The sequence below is a fragment of the Macrosteles quadrilineatus genome, unplaced genomic scaffold (genome assembly GCF_028750875.1).
Source record: "Macrosteles quadrilineatus isolate MER2022 unplaced genomic scaffold, UCM_ALF_1.0 Scaffold_9__3_contigs__length_116548681, whole genome shotgun sequence".
NCBI classification, from domain to species: Eukaryota; Metazoa; Arthropoda; class Insecta; order Hemiptera; family Cicadellidae; genus Macrosteles; species Macrosteles quadrilineatus.
Genome location: NW_026542602.1, coordinates 78,930,225 through 78,950,569, shown reverse-complemented (window position 1 = coordinate 78,950,569; position 20,345 = coordinate 78,930,225). Strand labels below are relative to the sequence as shown.

The window sequence follows — 20,345 nt, the reverse complement described above, 5'->3', positions numbered from 1 at the left end:
TATTTTGTGTATATTTGTAAATGTTTTTGTACATTTTACTACGTAATTGTTTTATTTTCATTTTATCACTTTTAGTTAAACTTGATAAAATATAGAGAATGATTAATGTATAGCTTAATTATAGTTTATTTTATTTACTTACATTATTTTTAAGTAAGTTCTCAGGTTAAAATCAGAAAATAATTGCAGTTCTTTGTTATGAGACAGGCTTATTGGTATATTTTGCATTTGCAAAAAGTTTGTATTTCGTTTATATTTATTCTACATTAGTTTATTTTTGCTGTTAGCCATAAATAAAAAAAAAATGATCTTGTTCTACTATCAAAATGCAAGTGCACTAAATCATTAATTGCGATTAAAACTTTTTTAAGAACATAGATTAAGTAAATTTTACTTCAAATGTAAGATGTTCAATTTTTTAAGTGTGTGTCTTTTTTTTAGAAATAGTATTGTTATATTTTTACTTGTTTTGCTTCTGATTTGTTCTTTTATACCCCTTATTACATCAATGAGATAGTTAAGTTGAAAACCTACAACATTTCAATCTTAAGAGGGACTTTTTACAAAATGTGTATTGTTTATGTTTCGCCCTTTGTCTTGTAAGCATCAATTTCTACAATTAGGAAAAAAATCTTAAATGGGTCGTAGAAGTTTTTAATTAGCCTCATATAATGAGCAACAAATTTTCAAAAGGTGGATACTTTTGGTGCAATAAACATTTACTTTGGTTTGTTGGCCATGGTAATTTTAAAGGCTTGAATAGTCCCTGTTTCTTTCTAACCTATACCTGGAAGAGAGATTTTTTAAATGTTTGAGACTGGTATTTCTCAGGAGACACAAGCAAGTTTATGCATTTTAAACATAATCACTAGAGAGTGTTAGAGATTCCTAACCAGAGACGATTGCGTTGAGAAGTGCTTTGTGGTAATGATAGGTATTTATCTGTATTTTACTATGTTTGTGATTTAGTTGGGATGATACTTTGTAACTTAACTAACAATAATTGTAAATTACAGTTTTCATACATATTTATTACAAATTGGCTTTTGTTTAACAATAAATATCACATCAAATGTATACATTCAAAATAGTTCAAATACTGAATTTAATTTACATAGAGTTGGAAAAACCGTATATAACTAAAACAAAACCTTACACTATTTGATTATAAATCATGATATGATTTACATAGGGTTGAAAATTATTGGTGAAACTTGAAATGGATTTTTAAAGATTTTAAACACATTTTATAAAATGTTTAACACTAGGAAAAATACAGTATAATATTATGTACAATTTACTTTTTAAAATATATGGCACTATTATAACCACCAGTGGTTGGAAGAATTTGTTTGCACCGTAGAACTTTATGGAAGGAATATCAATATCTTATTTAGGAACTACAATATTGAGTTAAAATTAAGTGAATACTTAAAATTCTGATTACCGTAATCTGGATTCCATTCACACAATGCTTTCAAACAGTACTTGATCATCCTAATGTTTCTACATCCAAGTTTATAATTAGTGTGTGGGATTTATTTATCTATGTATCAAATCTTGTTTTCATTAAAATATGTTTATGCAGGTTCCAATCAAAATATTTTACAATTTTTGAAAGAAGTGGTGAGTAATAATTAATAAACAAATTCATATTATTGCCACATTGTTTTTACTTTCTCCCCCTATACATAGTATATGGAGAAAGTATTGGTTTTTTGTAAAAAAATTTGTTCGACTAGTTTTGCTGACCTGAACACGTTCCATAGCTCAAGATATTTTATATTTTTTGAACGTGCCAATCAAGCATCAAATATAAAATGGAAGACGTTTTGCAAACAAATCACGTGTGACTTCAAACTTAGTTTCAATTCAATACAATAATACAATTCTTCAACTATCATCTTTTTCCGGATTTCTTCCTTTTCAAAAACGTTAAGTATTTTTGCTGATCACGGCAGAACAGCTGGGCCAGGTGGGTCTGGCTGGCATAAGTCGACGCTCGTGTATTTTTGCACATCTCCAACTGCGAGTCTGTGAGGTTAGGGTCACATTGGACAACATGGAAGATGTGAACCAATCCTGGGTCTACTGCTCGGAACACAGTAACATTGTCGGAGATGGCGACCAGTTTGTCAAACAAGTCTACGTCTTCCTTCCCCCAGCCACGGATGGAGGTGTCGAACCCTCCTACCTGTGAAAAAAAGGATTCAGCAATTAAACAATAGTAGTGCGATGTTGACACATCAAAACATGTTTTGTTCAATAAAATGCTTTGGGCTAGGATTTTAGGATATCAGCTAGTTTATCTTTGAAGAAATACAGGTAGGCCATAGAACACAGGAAAGACACATATCATTTCATCGTTATCCTGATATAAAACTAACCTTTCGCAAATCAGTCTTGTAGAGGCTGGCGATCCCGAAGCCAAACTGCCGCCAATACCCGGAGTCCTGGGATATGTTGAAGTGGTTGGGGGATTCTAGCGTGTTATAGACTATACGAGGATCATACTGGCTGAACACAATTGGAAAGTAAACTCTTCTACCGCGCACAGTGTTTAATCGCACTCTCAGTAGCGTTTCTGCATTGAAAGTCATATCTACATCGATAAAAAATAAGAGATCATCAGGTTCAGGCACATGAGAGGCACCGTAGTCCAGAGCTAGCGCTCTTGCAAATGTATTGTTCATGGGGAGCACTGTTAGTCTTGTGTACGCGTACTTTTGCTGCAGTTGGTTAACAAGAGACAACGACTGGTTAAAACTGTTTTCTCTCTCGTTAGGAAACAACACCACGGTTAGAGTAACTTTTTCTTTCCTCTTCAAGCAGACGTTTTCAAAATTCTCGACAAACCTGAGAAAAGTGTTATAGCGTCCAGAGAGAGGAAGGATGAAGTTGATGAGCTTGTCTGAAGCGTCGTAGAAACCTCTACGTTCCAGAGACGTTGGTGCCTGTAAACCGGTTCCATCTATAGTTTGCCCGAGCTTGAGGAAACCAGATTCTAGAGGCTGTCTGAGTCCGGTTCCCGTCAGGTCTTCAGTGTTAACTTCTGTCTCAATCTCTGCATAAGGGGTTACATCTTGAGCATCTTCCATCTCAAACGTCTCCCGCACATCGATTGCTGGAACAGAGAGAGGATATTATCATAGACTAAGCAACACAAGTAGACTCCTCATCCCATTGTAAATTTTGAAGCTTGTTTTTTGCGTCTAGTTCATGTACGTCCACACTGATCGCTAGTGTAGACAACATTTTGTTTCTATTATTTTACGGTTATTTTCATGATTTGTGCTTTACTATTTGGTTATATAACTAGGAGACCAGTTATTGTTTATGATTATATCGTTTTATTAGGTTAAACGAGGTTTTAAATGACTGCTATGACAAGAAACAAATTGTAAACAAAACATAACCTCTACAGTTGGACGTACAGAACTAACAATAAAATACCCCCGCCGCGGCAAGCCTGCAGACTTAGCGAATTTCCATTTGCCCGATTGAACTTACACTAAAATGTCTCCTTAACAATATCACATTTATTCCCTATTTAAATAGAATTAGTTTAACGAGTAGGTTTGCAGAAACAAGGAAGGGTAAAAAATTGTGTTTTTTATGTAAAATGTTAAAAGGTACTGTAGTTTAGTCAGAAATTAATGTTTTTTTCCAAATTTGATCAAAATTAGTTCATAAACAAGTAAACTACAACAGTTGACTTATTCTCAATAAGAATAACATGTGAATTTTAAAATTACAACTTTTTTAATTTTTTCTCGTAACCATTAGGCGCATAATAACGCTTAAATATACTAAATTATTTGTTTTTTAAGCTCTACAGAATGGTTTAGAAAGAAATTGTAAAATTTTGCGTTTTTAGGGTCAAAAATGGGAAAACCCTATTTTTACCCCATAAAACAGCCCATAAACGGACAATCATCACGAATCTCGCCGCGATACAGAACTAACAATAAAATTGGCTTCAGCTGTTCCATTAGGATGACTAATCTACTAAGGGAGTATGTTTTATCTATGATATTATGTAGACATACCTACCTTAGACTAAGAAGATCAAACTGATAGGAAACTTATTGAAAACTATACCATATTTTATATCCCATCAACTACTGTACTAACAAAACCTCCTCCACCACTTTTTTTCTTAATGTATTGACAGCTGTTGACGTGTTAAATACATTTTTGTTTTATTTGCTTGAGCTATTGTTTTAAAGGTAGGGCAAGTGAAAGGGGTAGATTTCTTCCCCTAAAAAAGCCTAAATTTTGTGAATGGAGTATAATATAGGATTCCTCCGGAAAGTAGGTTAAAGATACAAATTGTATTAGGAAAAATAAGTGTTATGTTTTGCAACTTTTTATAGTATATTCTATATCAGCCCCTGAACTCTTAACATCGTCAGCTTAGCTAGCTGAACTCTCAACACTAGAGGAAGGGAAGTTAGTAAGGTACCTGTAAATGACTGATGCAGGTAGACATGTTTCCTCACAGGAACTGTCATCTTATGACCACGAAACTTCTTATAAGTCAACAGCAAGTCAAAGATGTAGTCAGCACCATACAACGGGTTCAGTCGGTAATACCCATACAGAAGTTCTTTGAAGTCAATTTCTCTACCTTTCAGATCAGCATTGATGTTTATCAAATCCATCACCTGGAGGAAAATTAACTGTCAAAAGTTTTACAATGGATGAACATTTCAACGGAGAAAAACATGATCAATCTTATGTATATAAAGTACTTCGTTAGGGAGTAAAAAGCCTTTTTAGTCCTTAGGGAGTAAAAGTAGTATGTTGCAAACTTCGATTGTAAGCAATCACATGTATCGAAATAAAATATTGATTGTTAATTGGTTGCAGCTTTTTGCTGAATCCTTGTCAATAGTTTGACATATCGATAGTATAATGTACATTGCACACTATACTTCATTCAAAATTTAGGCGGTTTGAGGGGAAGTTTCCACACCACTTTTATATATTTTAAACATTTTTGATTTTTAAGGTAAGGGTCAAGTGGAGGGGGTAGATTTCTTCCCCTAAAACCACCTATATATTGTGAACAAAGTATAACACAATCTTATCAGACAGCAGCTGCTTGTTTGCATAGGCAAAATTTAAAACAAGTTGGAAGTAGTTTTGAAAAATTATCTCTAAATGAACAGTAATTTACTTTTCATGATGTTACAATAAAAGGTGAAATATAGTTTATCACACAGGCAAAAAGTGTATTTTCAACCCTCGTCTATTTCCTAGCGAAACTTGAGTTCGGGTTGATTTCCTTTTTGTGAATCGAGAACATTGGCTCACCATTGGATTTAGTTAATTTTTATGATGGAACATAAAAATTACAAATATAATCGGCTAAAATATTTTTTAAATGTCGCAATCTAGAGATATTATGGTTTTGGATCAGGATGATTAAATTTATTGTTTAACCTAACTATGTTATTTTATGTTCTCTCAAATTATAATTTTTTTTTTAACTTTAATGTTCTGAGGATTAATAATATTTGGCTTATGATCTGCTAATTTTAGAGACCAAGTTGTAAAATGTCAATTAATTACTGGTATTAATTACCTATATTCCAATAACAGATGAAATTATGTTTGTTTTTACAGTTTAAAGTTCAAAATATTTGGAAAGGAGTCGCTTGGTTTGGTTTCAATAAGTTAACAATTGACCGTTGTAAATTAAAAAAAAAAAAACTCAGTGAGGTAAAAATAGGTACTAAAACCAAACTTTTAACACAAATTTGATGGTATCACCAAATTCAGGAACTTCAATCTTTTTAGTTTTACACACCTCCAAAATACTCAGAGCTCCCAGATCATTTATAAACTCCATTTCAATATCCTGTTTTTCTAACAATCATATTTTGCATTCTTTTCTGTTCCTAGAGTTTGAAAAAAGTTCTATAGCGTACCTCTCGCACAGCATCTTCAATCCCCACGTAGAGAGCTCGCTCAGGACGCCGGCGTGGATTCAGATTCTTATGGGAGAAGAGAGACTTGGACATGAAATCCCATGTGAGGACATTGCTTGAGGACTTTGGACGAAACTGATTCAGACTTAGCTCTACTCCTGCAAGAAACCAACCATATAGCATCTCATGATTTCAAGATAAAGTTAGTCTTTGTAATTATACTGGGCCCACAAGTCTGGAATCATTTTACTTTTTTGAACCATTTGCAAATAATGCAACAAAGCTTTACACATAAGTACTGTAACTAAAAATGTACTTTGTCAAGTAAATAAATATAGGCCTGCAGTTTGCATGTGATGCGCTATGGGCCCGAATGACTGTGCCCCTCTCCTTATACCTTGAGGGGGAATTTTCCCTTCCTTGGGCCCTCAACAAATCTAAAACATCTTGCGCCCCTGGACCCCCCTTGTGACATTCCACAATGAGTCAGAACGTCAGAAGGAAATCATAAACTAAAGCATGGGTAGAGTAACATATATGGTGCATACATCAAATTAACAGTCTCTATTAAGAGAGCATAATGCAAACTTGACTGCAAAAGGTTCATCCAAGCTAAAATCAACAAATTTCTTGTTGAAAATACAGCTTTGTAAATGTTTTATTTGGGTAATTTCTTCTATTTATAAAGCCAAAAGTGCCCATGAACTTTTGAGAAAACTAAGTCACACCCCATAAACCATATACTTAAAATGTTCGTCATGACGAGAAACCTTGCGCAAAACTATCCCATTATTTAATAAATTGTCCTATAAGGTCGTAATTGCTTTCCAAAGGGAATTTTCCATTTGTTAAAAATACCTCAGCTGTTATTATTTGTTTGTATTACCATTACTGTATTCTGTTTTGTTTATTTCAGCTTAACTTAACCAATCAATAGTTTTATTAATACTTATGTAGTAAAACGGGGTGGAGCCCGTGGGTAACAGCTAGTTTGGATTAAAATAGACAATAGACAATTTCTTTATTACAATTTCATCAAGAAATGTTACAGCGTCAAATTTTCAATTGTTTTACATGTTTTTGTTACATACCAAGTAATGCAGCATCCTGTAGACAAGTTGAGCAGTTGGTTTTACGGGTGTTGCCACCAACCACAGGTTGATGTAACAACTGAGCCGTCGACACAAGATCTCTGAACAACTCCAGTCTCTGTTGCAACGTGTCTCTAACCCTCAAACCCTAAAAAAATACTACTTTTATAGTCAATGCTCTAACACATACAGATTAAATTTTTTTAGGAATTAAATTACATGTTGCAGTATGAGTATAATTGTTTCGGCAGGAGAAATAGGTATCGTAGTGATAAGCCAAGAGTTCGGTAGGTTGAGGTAATTAAAAGGAAAGAATAATTAAAATAAAGTTATCTGATAAAAAGATATAATGATACAGTATTGAGATTAAATACTCATGCTGCAGCAAACCTGCTGACTTAATCGTCAGCAGTTTCCATTTGCCTGGTTAGATTCGTACAGAAATATTTCCGTTCTCAGATTAATGCGGTATTTAAATAAGTTATAATACCGTCTGAGTACTTAAGTTTGCTGCTACAGGGAAGCTAAAAAAGTGTGTTTTAGCAAATTTTCTTATAGGGAAGTAGACTATTACCATAGGTGGCATGGTAAGACCTGGCCACGGGACCAATTTACTTTTTCATTCTGATGTCACCAGAGGCTAAAACATTATTCGGTCAAATTGTGTTTTATATAATTGGGTGAGTATCTGTGAACGCGATAAGTCGACTAATTTTGGTCCGATTTTGATACAACCAATCCCTCTCTTGAATCTGATCTTGAATTAGTTTACGAACCACTCATACATTTTAATTTCGATAGTGTGTTGCAGTCTAAAATTCTTTTTCCTCCTTTAGTTTTTGTCAATGTGAATTTGACGTCAAATAAAAGATGCTATCATATTCAATACATTAATACAATTAATATAATATAATGCTATACTAAATAATTGATGTTCTAAAGGAACTTGTTAAATTACTTTGTTCTAAAGATGTTGTAAGATAAAGATACTTTTTTAATTTGTCCATTCATTTGGGACATGTTTTTTTAAGTATACGTATTCAACTGCAATCATTAGTTGACAAAAGCGGATCAGCTGTCGGTTCGACTATTCATTCTCATTTTAAAACTAAATCCAGCATCAACATGGAAATAGAGTCTACTGCTATATAACCGGTACTAATGACAAGTTATGCTCTCACATACCTGTATGTAGTTGTGAAGCCTGTACATGTACTTAGGTAGCTTGATGGGATGTAGTGTGATGGCATCATGAACACTCTTAGACTTGAGAGGTCCTGTGAAAGCTGTCTTCTCTGTGTAGTTGTGATAGAACACGTTCACCATCTGACAACAAGCGGTAGCAATATTACAATACAACGCAGAAATTCAACAAGCAGTAGCAATATTACAATACAACGCAGAAATTCAACAAGCAGTAGCAATATTACAAAACAACAGACGATATAGGCAAGGCTCCACTAGAAAAAACAGGCCATGCTGCAGCACGGGCAGCGCAACACTACGTCACAGTGGTGGATAGTTGTACTAAACTCTTACCATTAAAATCTTACAAACAGCCAGCTTGTTTATTTACCTAAAACATATGGGAATGGCGATGGCAATGAATTTATCAATGAAATCCATCCACTAGTGTGACGTCATGGATCCTGCAGCATGGCCTGTTTTTCTAGTGGGGCCTTGATATAGGACAGTAAAACAAACAGTAGTAATATTACAATACAACAGGCGGCACAACAATAAATCAAGCAGTAGTAATATTACAATATAACAGGTGGTAGTACTACAACGATAAATCAAATCAAAATAAACTGTTTTACTGTTTTAAAATAAAAGCGTAAACAAGCCAACATTTCTTAGTTTTTGCAAACCATATTTCTCTCATTTTACAAATTAAAAAAAAATCATTATGACATTGAGAACACCTATTATTTTGTTTTGTAAATTTACTTCGACTGATAGTGCGAAAGTAAAACATAGAAAAGAAACATTTGACTCAATCAACATTCAGACAGCAAACCAATCATCCTAATATGCTTGATAGAGTTGAATGCTATTGCTTAATTAGTTGGTATTCAGGATATTCTGTTTGGATCTCATCCTACAGTATGCAGAATTCTAAGTTCAAAGAAAATATATTTACTTAAAACAAAAAACTATTTTAGAGTAGACTTTTGTATGGAAAATCAAAATACTATCAAACAAAGGATGTCTAAGATTCGTGTAACCGTGGTTGTTCTAGAAACCTTAGTTTTATTAAAAAGTGACAAAATCACTACAAAGGTTTTGTTAAAATAATAATAAAACAAGAGGTTCTACCCGCGAATTCACGGGTGAACAGAAGCCACCATTAAATTAATTTAATCAACTTTAAATTTATATTTCATTTAAAGGGCCCAAGTTCGAGAAATTGTCATCTGAAAGGATGTTAAAAGCTGTGGAACCTTCATACCTTACGTCCTAAGGTTGGCCAAGGTTGTACCTGAACACGCAGCTCTCTTCCACGATGTCTTTAATACTTTACTTTAACACTTTTCAATGAAACTGCGACCTGTTAAAGATTGGTGACAACCTCTTAGAGAACGAACAACATACATGGTTTGTTAATCTCATATTCATCGTGTTTCGAACCCCTTTAATCACTCACTTGTATCCTTGTATCAAACAGCTAGAAATAGCTTCACTGTCCATTCGCCGCACTTCTTTCAAGAACATAAAAGTAAATATTAAAATAAGTAAACAAAAAAACTATATTGTCAATTGCATTGGCCAGCTGATGTTCACTAAATTAATCGAATAACGTTAACTTCCATAACATGCAAGGCGTAGCCCTTTGGAAATCAGCCTGTGGGGCAGAACCCTTAGGGAATTCGTCCATATCAACACTTTTCGGCAAATCTACACACTCTAAGCTTAATTTTGATATGCCATATGCCTATATTTTTATTTGGTAAATGGCCTTAACCGTTTACGTAAAATTTGATTGTATCACTTTAATAATATAATAGATATCTTAATCAATGCTGCTGATATTCACTCCAATTGGAAGAAAATCATAAGAAAGTGGTGATAATGTTAGCCACTTACAAACTTTGAGTACATAACACAATTAAATGTTGAACTATGTTGACAACCCCATTAAATAATAAACTTGTTCTATCCCGTGAAAGGTCAAAGTAAATAATCCTCTTTTAGTACATTTTCATTTGGGTTTTATTTTCTAGTAGTTACAGATAAAGGAACCCTCAGTATACCTACATTAAATATTTGGTCTTGGTGGATGCACTACTACAGCAAATAATAAGATTAACGCGGTTAGTTGGATGGATAGATGGAGAGTATTTTTTAAAAGTCCATTTTCTTCTCTTTTTCTCTTATTGAAATAGTTTTACACCTAAATTGATATCACCTAGATGAAATACCTAGAAATTGATACACTTGGAATTGAAATACCGGTATTCAATTATGTTATAATTATTATCAAATTGATATAATCCCTTAAGTGTCTGATTCTTAATCAATTGGTAATATCAGTTAAGTGTTTGATAACTACTAATTAATTACTACTAATTAATGACGTTGTCTATAGCAATGTAAATTGACAAATGACAATAAATGGATTCTTATTCTTACTTGACAAAAACAAAGCCACCATATAAGGATGTAAACTAATAAATAACAGATGGATGGCATCAGATAAGTTTTGATTGGGAGCAGCAGCCTGATAAAGATACAATAATTCAGTCTATGAATGAACATATGGATTCAGTCACAGGCTTATGAATGATGAATGGATCAAATCAAAAGGCTTATTCATTAATTACTCTCATTAGAGTAAACTTTTAATGTTGGATCTATCTCAGACAGTTATTGATTGAAGCCACATTTTTAAGGAATCTATGTTTTAAAACATATTTGCTTGGGTAAAAGTTTGTCATAGCAAATATCAGGTGGAAGTAAGGTAACTTGTACCATTTTAACATTCATGAGGAGTCCTAGACCTAACATTCACTATGTAGAATTAAATACCGGGTTCATATTGTATAGTATAGTAACTTATGTGTGAGAATTTGATCAAATGAATATTACCACATTAATCTTAATTTTTCATGTTACATAAAATACATTACATTCATCATTTCCAAATAAATCTGTTAACATTTGCGATGAAATCCTGAAATCCATGGTTTTCCCTAAACTGACAAAAAATCACAGAATGAAATCCCCACTACAATGTATCTATTCTATTGCAGTTTGTTAATGCATTTTCAAATAAATACTTGACAACAGTTATTTATCTAACATTTCAATTTTTAATTTTATTTTACCCGTCTATTTATTTTAAACATACAAATTTTGTATTACAGTCATTTACACTATATAGCTTTATTGGTTTTCACTTTTGGATGTTAAAATATGTTTATTCGATCTAAATGACATCTTAGATTACATATGTTAATCATTAGTTTCTTTCTATAACGACATTATATCCGCAGGAGAAATCGTTTGTGTAGAACATCACTTTTAAAGGGTAGACTTCCGTATCTGTTGTAAAAAACCGAATGAAAATATCGATCGATACATCGATTATTTTATTCGATATATTTTTGGAACGATATATCGAATTAAATAATCGATATGTTGAACAATTTTTTATTCGGTTGTTTGTGACAACAGATACGGAAGTGTACCCCTTTTAAAATATTGAAAATACATTCTAACCTCGTTTTAAAATAAAATAATGCTCCCTCAAAGCCACATATCCTCCTTCAACAAAATCTTATTCCACGTCACAATTCTCCACCCTTCATTCCATTCTCGTTTATACTGTTTCTCTGCAGTTGTGCATGTTTGTAGTCCATTTCTCAGTCGTAAATGTTTTACGATCGTCATCAGTCGAGTGTAGACGCAAGACAGAGTGATGACGTCACAAGAGAAGGAGCGTTGCAGTGCGTTACTTCGTGGTGACGTTATGGAGAAAAACTTGCTTCTCAATGATGAAGTCACGAAAAATAATGTAAATGAGCGCCAACTCTGCATGAACAATACAAAGGAGCGTTAAGCGCAGTCAGCTCATTTTAAGGGTGCGTATTTTAAGTTGTATATGAATGTTAGAATAGAGTTAAATGACCTTCAGCTTTTGTTACTGACTAGGATTAATCGTTTCTTAACACGTTCCGAGACAGGAATGTATTAAAAGCCAAATAATCAAGGATAACTGGGCTCTGTTTCGAACAATAAAAAATAGTGAATTGTTTCATGAGTGAACTGGCAACCTTTTTTAGGCGATCACTATGAAAATAACTTCTTAGTTCTTAGTAACCCAGCTATGTTACTAAAACGCTATGTTAGCGAGAGGTGCGCATTTTAACTTAAAGATGAGTGTATAGCGAATGTATTGATTATTTTATTTCGATGTTTTGTGCAGCTTTACTAACTATTTAATATCAGCTGTTTTTTTTTTAGCCATAACCATTTGACGAGTTTATTAACTCAGATGCTTTTTGCAGCTTATTGTTACTAAGATCAGCTGTTTCTTTAGTCATGACTCTTTGTTGAAAGCATAATTTACGGAAAGTAAATAAAGATACGTCTTATAACACTTAAAACATATATTTACGCTTATACTGTTACTCACAAGACGGTAAATATACAAAAGATGGTAAGTGGGGATCGATTTTTATTGGGCACTCCAATCATCATCAGACCCAATAGGCGAATGCCCCCAGACGTATCTTTATTTACTTTCCGTAAATTTAATAACACGTACAATGCTGATCAAGATGAAGTTATTTAAAGCATAATTGTCAAGGAAAGCTTCTTCCAGTTTTTAGCTGCGGTATCAAAAATATAGTGGCTTTAAGGATTGGACCAGCGACCCATTGAGAAGGAGTCCTGTAGTAGTCTTACTCTTATTCAGCAACAGGCAACAAAAGACGAGTTTTACCCAGCGATCATAACCATATACAAAAGAATTAAATTGAACATCCCTATGCATGTCTGTGGTGTTACTGACAACTATTTATTTGTTGACGTCATAAAGGGTGTGTTATTTCACAGGGCTAGATCCTCTGTTCTGGTTATTACTGTGTCGTGTGTTAGAGGAGAGATCAGCTGGGAAGCAGGTCACAGCAAACCCTCAGCTGACGATCTCTGATAAAAAAAAACCCTCGGAGGGTGCGAGGAATGCGATTAGTCGCTATCGGAATGTCGTAAGTCTGAACAGCCCGTGTTCTTTATGAGGACGATCACACAGAAACTTCTCACACAAAGCGAGCTCTAGACCGTGCGTGTTTAGATTAGAGGTTTGTCAAACGTTGAAAAAATTAAATACAAAATACGTATACTGTATTTTTTCATTGAGAACAAATGAATCTCAACACGAATTTGTTCGTCCGTGTAGACTGTTTGTTACGTTTATTTTAACTATGTTACCAAAATCTGGATTTTGAATGGATTTTTAAAAACTTAAGGCAGTATTAGTAACCACTCAACATTTTTAAATATGCTAACAAAACTATATAGTTCTTACGAGCGTATTTAAGCTATCCTATACCGGTACTAAAAAAAGCTCATGTACGGGCAAATCCTTTTTCGTCCGAGGATATTTGATTTTTTGTTTAAAATTGGATATTTGGCCACGAAAATCTATTAAAGCTGGTCGCAAGGCTGGGAAAAATCCAGTTTCCGTCCTACAGCCCTTAAAAGTGCCCATGCTATCGTCAATACATTTTTGTTAACAAAAACAGCTGATTCAGGCTATTTTCATGGAGATAATTTGATTTGACGTGTAAACAAAAATAACTGTATTGGTTATTAGTTTGGACTAGATGTGTTTAAGAATAGTTTTTTTTAATGTGGTTTATCAGGTACATATCAGTGTTAAATGTTTTCAATTCAAGGAATGAACGTGGGAAGACCTCCAAAGCGAAAATTTATACAGAATCTGCAAGGGAGAGAAGCTACAATCGATCGTCAGGAAACAAATTTTTTAACACTTCGTCTACAACCAACCCAGCGCTTCAATCGGTAAGTTTCACATCGAAGAATGAAAGTAGAGACATAATTTCAGGTTTTATGGCCGAACAATATGATGATCATCTTGAGCAGAAGCGTCGAAAAATCGCTGGCTCGACGTTTGACATTGACCAAAGACTCCTCTCAGAGCTCAGCTCGGTCCCCAAAATATTTTTAAATGTTATCACCAAGTAATAAACAGCTTGTCAAGCGTCACTAAGAAGCGAGACGGCAAAATAATACAATCTAGCTATATACTAATACCTACGTAATTTTATAAATTGTCTCGACATTTTACAATTGAGTTTACTCCTTGTAATTTTAATCACAAACTAGCTCTAATTTTATCAAAAGTCATAACTTCCTTGACGAAATAACGATTAGAAATAAAATGCACCAGAACCGATCATTATTGGACATTTTTATTTTCTAACTAAAAGACGTGCAAGAAGAGACTTTGGCGGTTTCACTATTGCTGGCGTCACTTATTGGCCGACTGATGACAAAGCTAGTTTGCGCTGACGAGCACATTCAGCAAGTCATTCAGTTTGCTGACCGCTGACAAGCCTAAACTCTTTCCTACTTTACTTCATCAAGCTCTATAGCCCATTCACTTCAACAGAACAAGAACAATGGCTATATTGAATTTACATGTGCGTATAGGCTTATAGGTCTTAGAAGTTAGTTATTTATAGTGAAGAAACAATCCATAATTATTTGTAACCAAAAGGTTTCACCCAAGATGCGCACGTTAGTTCTAATACGAGGTGGTTATTTTTTTAAAAACAGGTAATTTCTACGGTGCACGTGCAGGAATGATATTTAATTTAATTTTGCTTCGAGGTAATGATGGTGGAGTTTTTTTTATTGCGTTGTTCCATACGGGCAGGGAATTAAGATCCCAAACAGCCCGGGGTGCCGACAACGCTAGACCGTTGATTATACTTCTCTGTGGGGGGCAACTGGGCCCCCATAATATTGTTGTAAAGTAGGCACACTCCGTACAGTGCTGGACATAGTGTCATTGACCATGATAATATTTGCCATAAGATTCACTTGACGTAGCCATTGATAGTGGAAAATATACACTTATCCTGTAAAATCCAAAGCTTAATTTTATCTATGTTTCGTGCCTGCCTGCTTGAAAGTGAAGGTTCCCCGTTTAGTGCTGGATATTGTGTCGTATTATCATAGACTAACCAAGACAAGTGTGGATGTTTTATCTATGGTATTATAGATGTTGCTTGATCAATGGACGTATTAAAACGGACAAACCCTTGATTTGACTCCCCACTATAAAGGCTGGAGATTCTGAAGATTCAATGTATTATTCATGTCAGGTTTATGCTAAGTGTTAATGATTAAACGTGCCTCTCTTTTAACAGTTTTTAACGTTTTTTCTATGTAGTTTTTATTTATTCTTTGGTCATTTTGCCAAGGGATAAGCGTGCATGGTAAAAATCGAGCATTTAAGCTTTAACGAACATCACAAAAGCTTCTATTCCGTCTTGGGTACCTATATAAAACTACTCCCATATTTTATTATCCTTTAGCTGGATAAACTCTTAAGGTATGTTTATCTCCGTTAAAAAATGATGTTGATGTATTCCATTTCTTTCTTCATAATTTGTTATTTTTTAACTACAAAGATCGAATTAAATGAACCATCGTCGTTAAAAATTTAGAATTTATAAAATATTATGTTACAACGTGTGTTTATTAAATCAAAATGATTACTCTGATATTTGTCAAGGCCCAACAATACGGTGTGTAAAGTTCAGTGTAAACAATCGAACGCGGTTGGCGGGAGTTCAAAAAGGCATTGAAAGAGCGACCGTCTGGCAGAAACTGTGCCAACATCAAAATATCATCAGATCGGCCTATCAGACCAGACTGGTGGTCCGTCTGATGTAGAGATTTCGATAATGAAATGTAATTAGAATTAAGATTTCACACGATATTCGATAACTTATATTTTATAATCAGTTATTGTAGTTCTATAGATTGTTCATATTAATTAACAAGAATAAGTCAAGAGGTCTTGGCAAATTGATTCATCCTTAAAATTGTCATGAGATGACTTTATGTTGGCAAAGGTATTGTGCTAAATTGTGATAATCAAAACTCCAATAAAATGAAGTTTCATCTGAGCTGTAACCCAGTGCATTAATACAACAATAAATTGTGTCTGTTTTAAACATATAATGTCAATCCACAAAATGAAATACAGTTTTTGAAAAACTGTTACACAATGAGTTAGTAAAAACTGGTTTGAAGTAACTGTTGCAAAACTAGTTTAAACTATAGAGGATTAGAGCGAATTACCTAGCGCTCCGTCAAAGATAGGTGCTTACCAAACAAATAACATGTACGAGAGGTACGTCAGTGTCGTATATCAAACGGTTTGTACAATGGTTTCAATCAAAACAGTGTATTTCAATAATCGAGAACGGAATAGCAGTCGACCTTGAAAACCAATGAGTTTGCAAAAAAAGGAATGAATGGAATCGAACAATAAAATTGTCTGTAGTCGGGAATCTCGTCCACGTCCATATTTAGTGAACCAGTCCTGGCTATCGAGGCTTTAGGGCAGGCAGAGGATAGCCTTCCGAAGTGATATGTAGATATTGTAGAGGTTAGGTGTGTGAGGGTTGAGCCTAAATCTTCCCTATACCTTCCCACTGTACTTATTGTAAGTGGTTCCAGTCCAATGACGCATTGCGATAATAAATTGAGTCAGATTAAAACTATAGGATTTCGCGACTGCATGTGGAACGCCTTCCATTTCAACCGATTTTTATGATTTTCATTCTATTAAAGAGAGTAATAGCATTAAGTTATTTCTATCCAAATTAAAATATCTAAAAAGGCGTATCAATATGATTATATTTTTCACTCTTTAGTCTCTACATCCTTCCTTCACACTACGGCCAATACACAAGCAACTGTCAGTCGCCGAAAGTGTAAATAATAGGACGAGTTCTCCTATATTGTATGTGGGTCCTGTGCTTGTGGCTTCCAAACCAGCGACTTATGGCATTATAGCATAGCCACTGATTATGGGCAACATTTAAATCTGGACTCGGTACTTCAATGACTACAGTACAGAATAATTTCAAACAGTGTACTTAGGTGTACTCGCTTTAGACAACAGGGGCGTGCTTGAACTTTTATCTTCTAATAAATCAAGTTTAGTCACTGCAATAGATGGGTTGCAACAGGTTGTCTTTTCACGGACTACTGACCACCTAACGCAAATGTCTGACAGCTCGACTCTGGAGGCAATGGTGCAGAAAAAGGCCTCCCTCGAGGCGACGGTAGGCTTGCCTCTATTGTGCAGTTATTGTATAATGGAGACACCGGATCGCCGGATAGTCGCCGACCTTCACGCTTCATCCGATAATGCCAGGAGCTTTTCATTAGATCTACTCCTGGCGTCAAGGCTTAGACACTCTCAAAAGATGTTATAAATCAGGACTATGGAGTACGGAACAGCGCGTTGGCGTAAAAGGCGAGTCTACAGCTCTTCAGTAGAAGTGCTAAAACAAAACAATAAACACAACGAAGGGACCGTTTGCAAATTGCTCATTTAAATCGAATTCGACACTTGTTTTCGAAGCAACTAATATAATAACCTATTACTCTTCGAAGATTACGTTTGTCTAAAACTACTAAAATTTACAACAAAGTAATTTTTTTATCTGCATAATACAGAGTGATTTACCTGGTCCAGTTTCAAGATTCAGTTTCATAAAAAATGGCCTATTTAAAATCCATTTTCATAAACTGTTTTATTCCTTGTTTACAATCTGACTGCGGCTGGGGCTAAACATTCAACGATTCAACTGAAGGATCAGCCGTTTCAATTCACACCGTTTTAAAGAAAGTTAGTCACACTAATTTATATATCTGGCCAGGGGGTAAAATTCCGGGGGTTAAATTCCGGGGGTAAAATTCCGGGTGTAAAAATCCGGGGGTTAAAATTCCGGGGGTAAAAATCCGGGTGGTAAAATTCCGGGCCGTACATTCTAGGTTTTTATAATTTGATGTGTTCTGATTAAATTCACAACCGTGAAAATATATGTTTAATTCCACGTTTAATCCATCGAGCTGATGTCGCGAAACTCAAAAGTTCGCGGCCGGAATTTTACCCCCTGGTTTGTGACGTCACGTTTGCCCAGGGGGTAAAATTCCAGGGTGATAAAAATCCGCTACCCCAACAATATTAGGGCAAAGGTATACAATTTGTGAGTGATCCAAAAGAGATCAAGACGTTGGTAATACAGTCATTATCAATACCTCGATTGATAACTCACAGCCATTGTAAATCACCCAGACATTCCCAGCGGCAGCAAACACCAGACGTAGACAGGCAGGCTGTCGAGCAGCCATGCAGCTTCCTAACCCCTAATCTAGCTGTAATGGTTGCTTATCTCCTTCGTCGTAAAAACTCGCCTCAGGCCAGACAGGGCGTCCAACATAACCTGGGATACTAAAATTGTGCACAACTTTACCGGGCTGTAACCTTTTTACGCCCCACTTAAGGGGTTTAAATCAAAATTTGAAACAAAAACTAGCGTACAACGGTGGTAAGACTTTACCTGTACCTAAGCAACATAGGAGTGTCCCAGAAACACATACATTTTAAATAGCGATTCTAAATGCAGTGTAATTTTGTTTATCCTATTGACTTTTTGTTACTGGCTTTCAATATACAAATGTTCTATGTATCCTGAAATATTTTTAGCTTTATCTTACTAAATAATCTTATATTTCATCAATAGGGCCTAATAGTGACTCTTTCCGAACCGAGCTAGAATCACTACAAATATTAATCACCAGCTCAAGTTTTAAGATAGAGGCGAAGCAGAGGTCGGAAAATGAGCGAGAGTTGTAAAAATACACCTTTTGCCCGTGTGATGGACTGTAATTTTCCGTTATATTGCACTATTATTTGAACAAACTACGTTACAAAACTAACATAGTTTCCATTTAAAGATAACCTCTCAAAACTATTTCTAACCTGATTTCAATTTAATTAAGAGATTGAATCATTTCGTATATTTATATTACAACTAGCTGTACCCACGGGCTTTGCCCCGTTTAACTTCATAAGTATTCGCATGGCTCAATTACGTCCTGGTTGAAGTTCGTTCGCTACGCTCACTCACCTTTAGGTTGGAGCTCGTTCGCTGCGCTCACTTGCCTTCAGGTTTGCTTGTTCGCTACGCTAACTCGCCTCCAGGTTAAAGTTCGTTCGCTACGCTCACTCACCTTTTGGTTGCAAATTAGCTGTTGTCATAAATAAAAAAAAAAAAAATAGTGCTGCACCCTGTTGGTAATCTTTGTAACTTTAAAGCTATTAAACATCACAGAACAGAACCAACTTGTTTAATTGAAACAGCTGTTAAGATTAATTAGTTCCTTTTAAATATGAAAAATCATAAGGTTAACATGGGAAACTCCAGAGCCACTGGGGCGGAGCCCGAGAGTCCGATCAGAATAAAAACTACTTAGTTTTCCTATTTAATGTCTAAAGAATCAGTGTACCAAATTTCAGCCTCCTAAGTAAATGGGAAGTGGGAGAATTAGTGATGAGTGAGTGAGTGAGTCAGTGAGGGCTTTGCCTTTTATATATATAGATTGTGTTAGTTGTACATTACCATCGACATGTCGAACTATTTGCAATACGGACTCAATAAGCGTAAATCAATTAAACAATCAATACATACTTTCGGCACATGCGATTGTTTACAATCGAAAATTACAACCGAGTTGACAATAGCTGATTTTTTACTCCCTTGGGGCTAAAAACGCGTTTTACTCTCCAGAGAGAGTAAAAATTCAATTCTTTAGACCTTCAACGCATGCAAAATCCGCTTTTGCGAGTGTACGACGTACGACGTACGACGTGCAGTATGACGAAAAAACATTGTTATATGTTTAGTTGCAAAGCTATATGTGTCACTCATTCTTAATCAATTCCGCTTTTAACAATGTATTGGAGCTTTCATCAGGTTTACGGAATATTATATTGCTGTAGTTAATTGCAAGAATACTTGCGATGACTAATGTGTACGTCTACTCTTATTGATAAATTTGTGTGTCCTTAAGTGCCTAATTGAATACATTAATAGTTTTTAAAAAATAATATTTTACTAAAACGCCAAAACACTTCTATAGTAACATAGTCTATAACAATAAATTCACAATGAATGTTTAGACAACATGTTTACAGTATTCTAATGGGATATTCTTTTAGCGTGCAAGCTAGAAATACACGAAAGGGTGGTCTAATATA

General features: G+C 34.8%; 1 protein-coding gene across 1 annotated transcript in view; it reads right to left on the bottom strand.

The window, feature by feature from the left end:
* Positions 1-985: 985 nt before the first annotated feature.
* Positions 986-20,345, bottom strand: part of LOC129002468 (chondroitin sulfate synthase 1) — a 34,557-nt gene continuing 15,197 nt past the window's right edge. Inside the window, exons 3-8 of the mRNA XM_054430300.1 lie at positions 8,213-8,353; positions 7,028-7,175; positions 5,937-6,094; positions 4,466-4,667; positions 2,388-3,124; positions 986-2,194 (exon numbers count right to left, since the gene is read on the bottom strand). Coding sequence (XP_054286275.1) covers positions 1,901-2,194; positions 2,388-3,124; positions 4,466-4,667; positions 5,937-6,094; positions 7,028-7,175; positions 8,213-8,353 — 1,680 coding nt within the window. The 3' untranslated portion in view covers positions 986-1,900. The remainder of the gene's footprint in view (positions 2,195-2,387; positions 3,125-4,465; positions 4,668-5,936; positions 6,095-7,027; positions 7,176-8,212; positions 8,354-20,345) is intronic.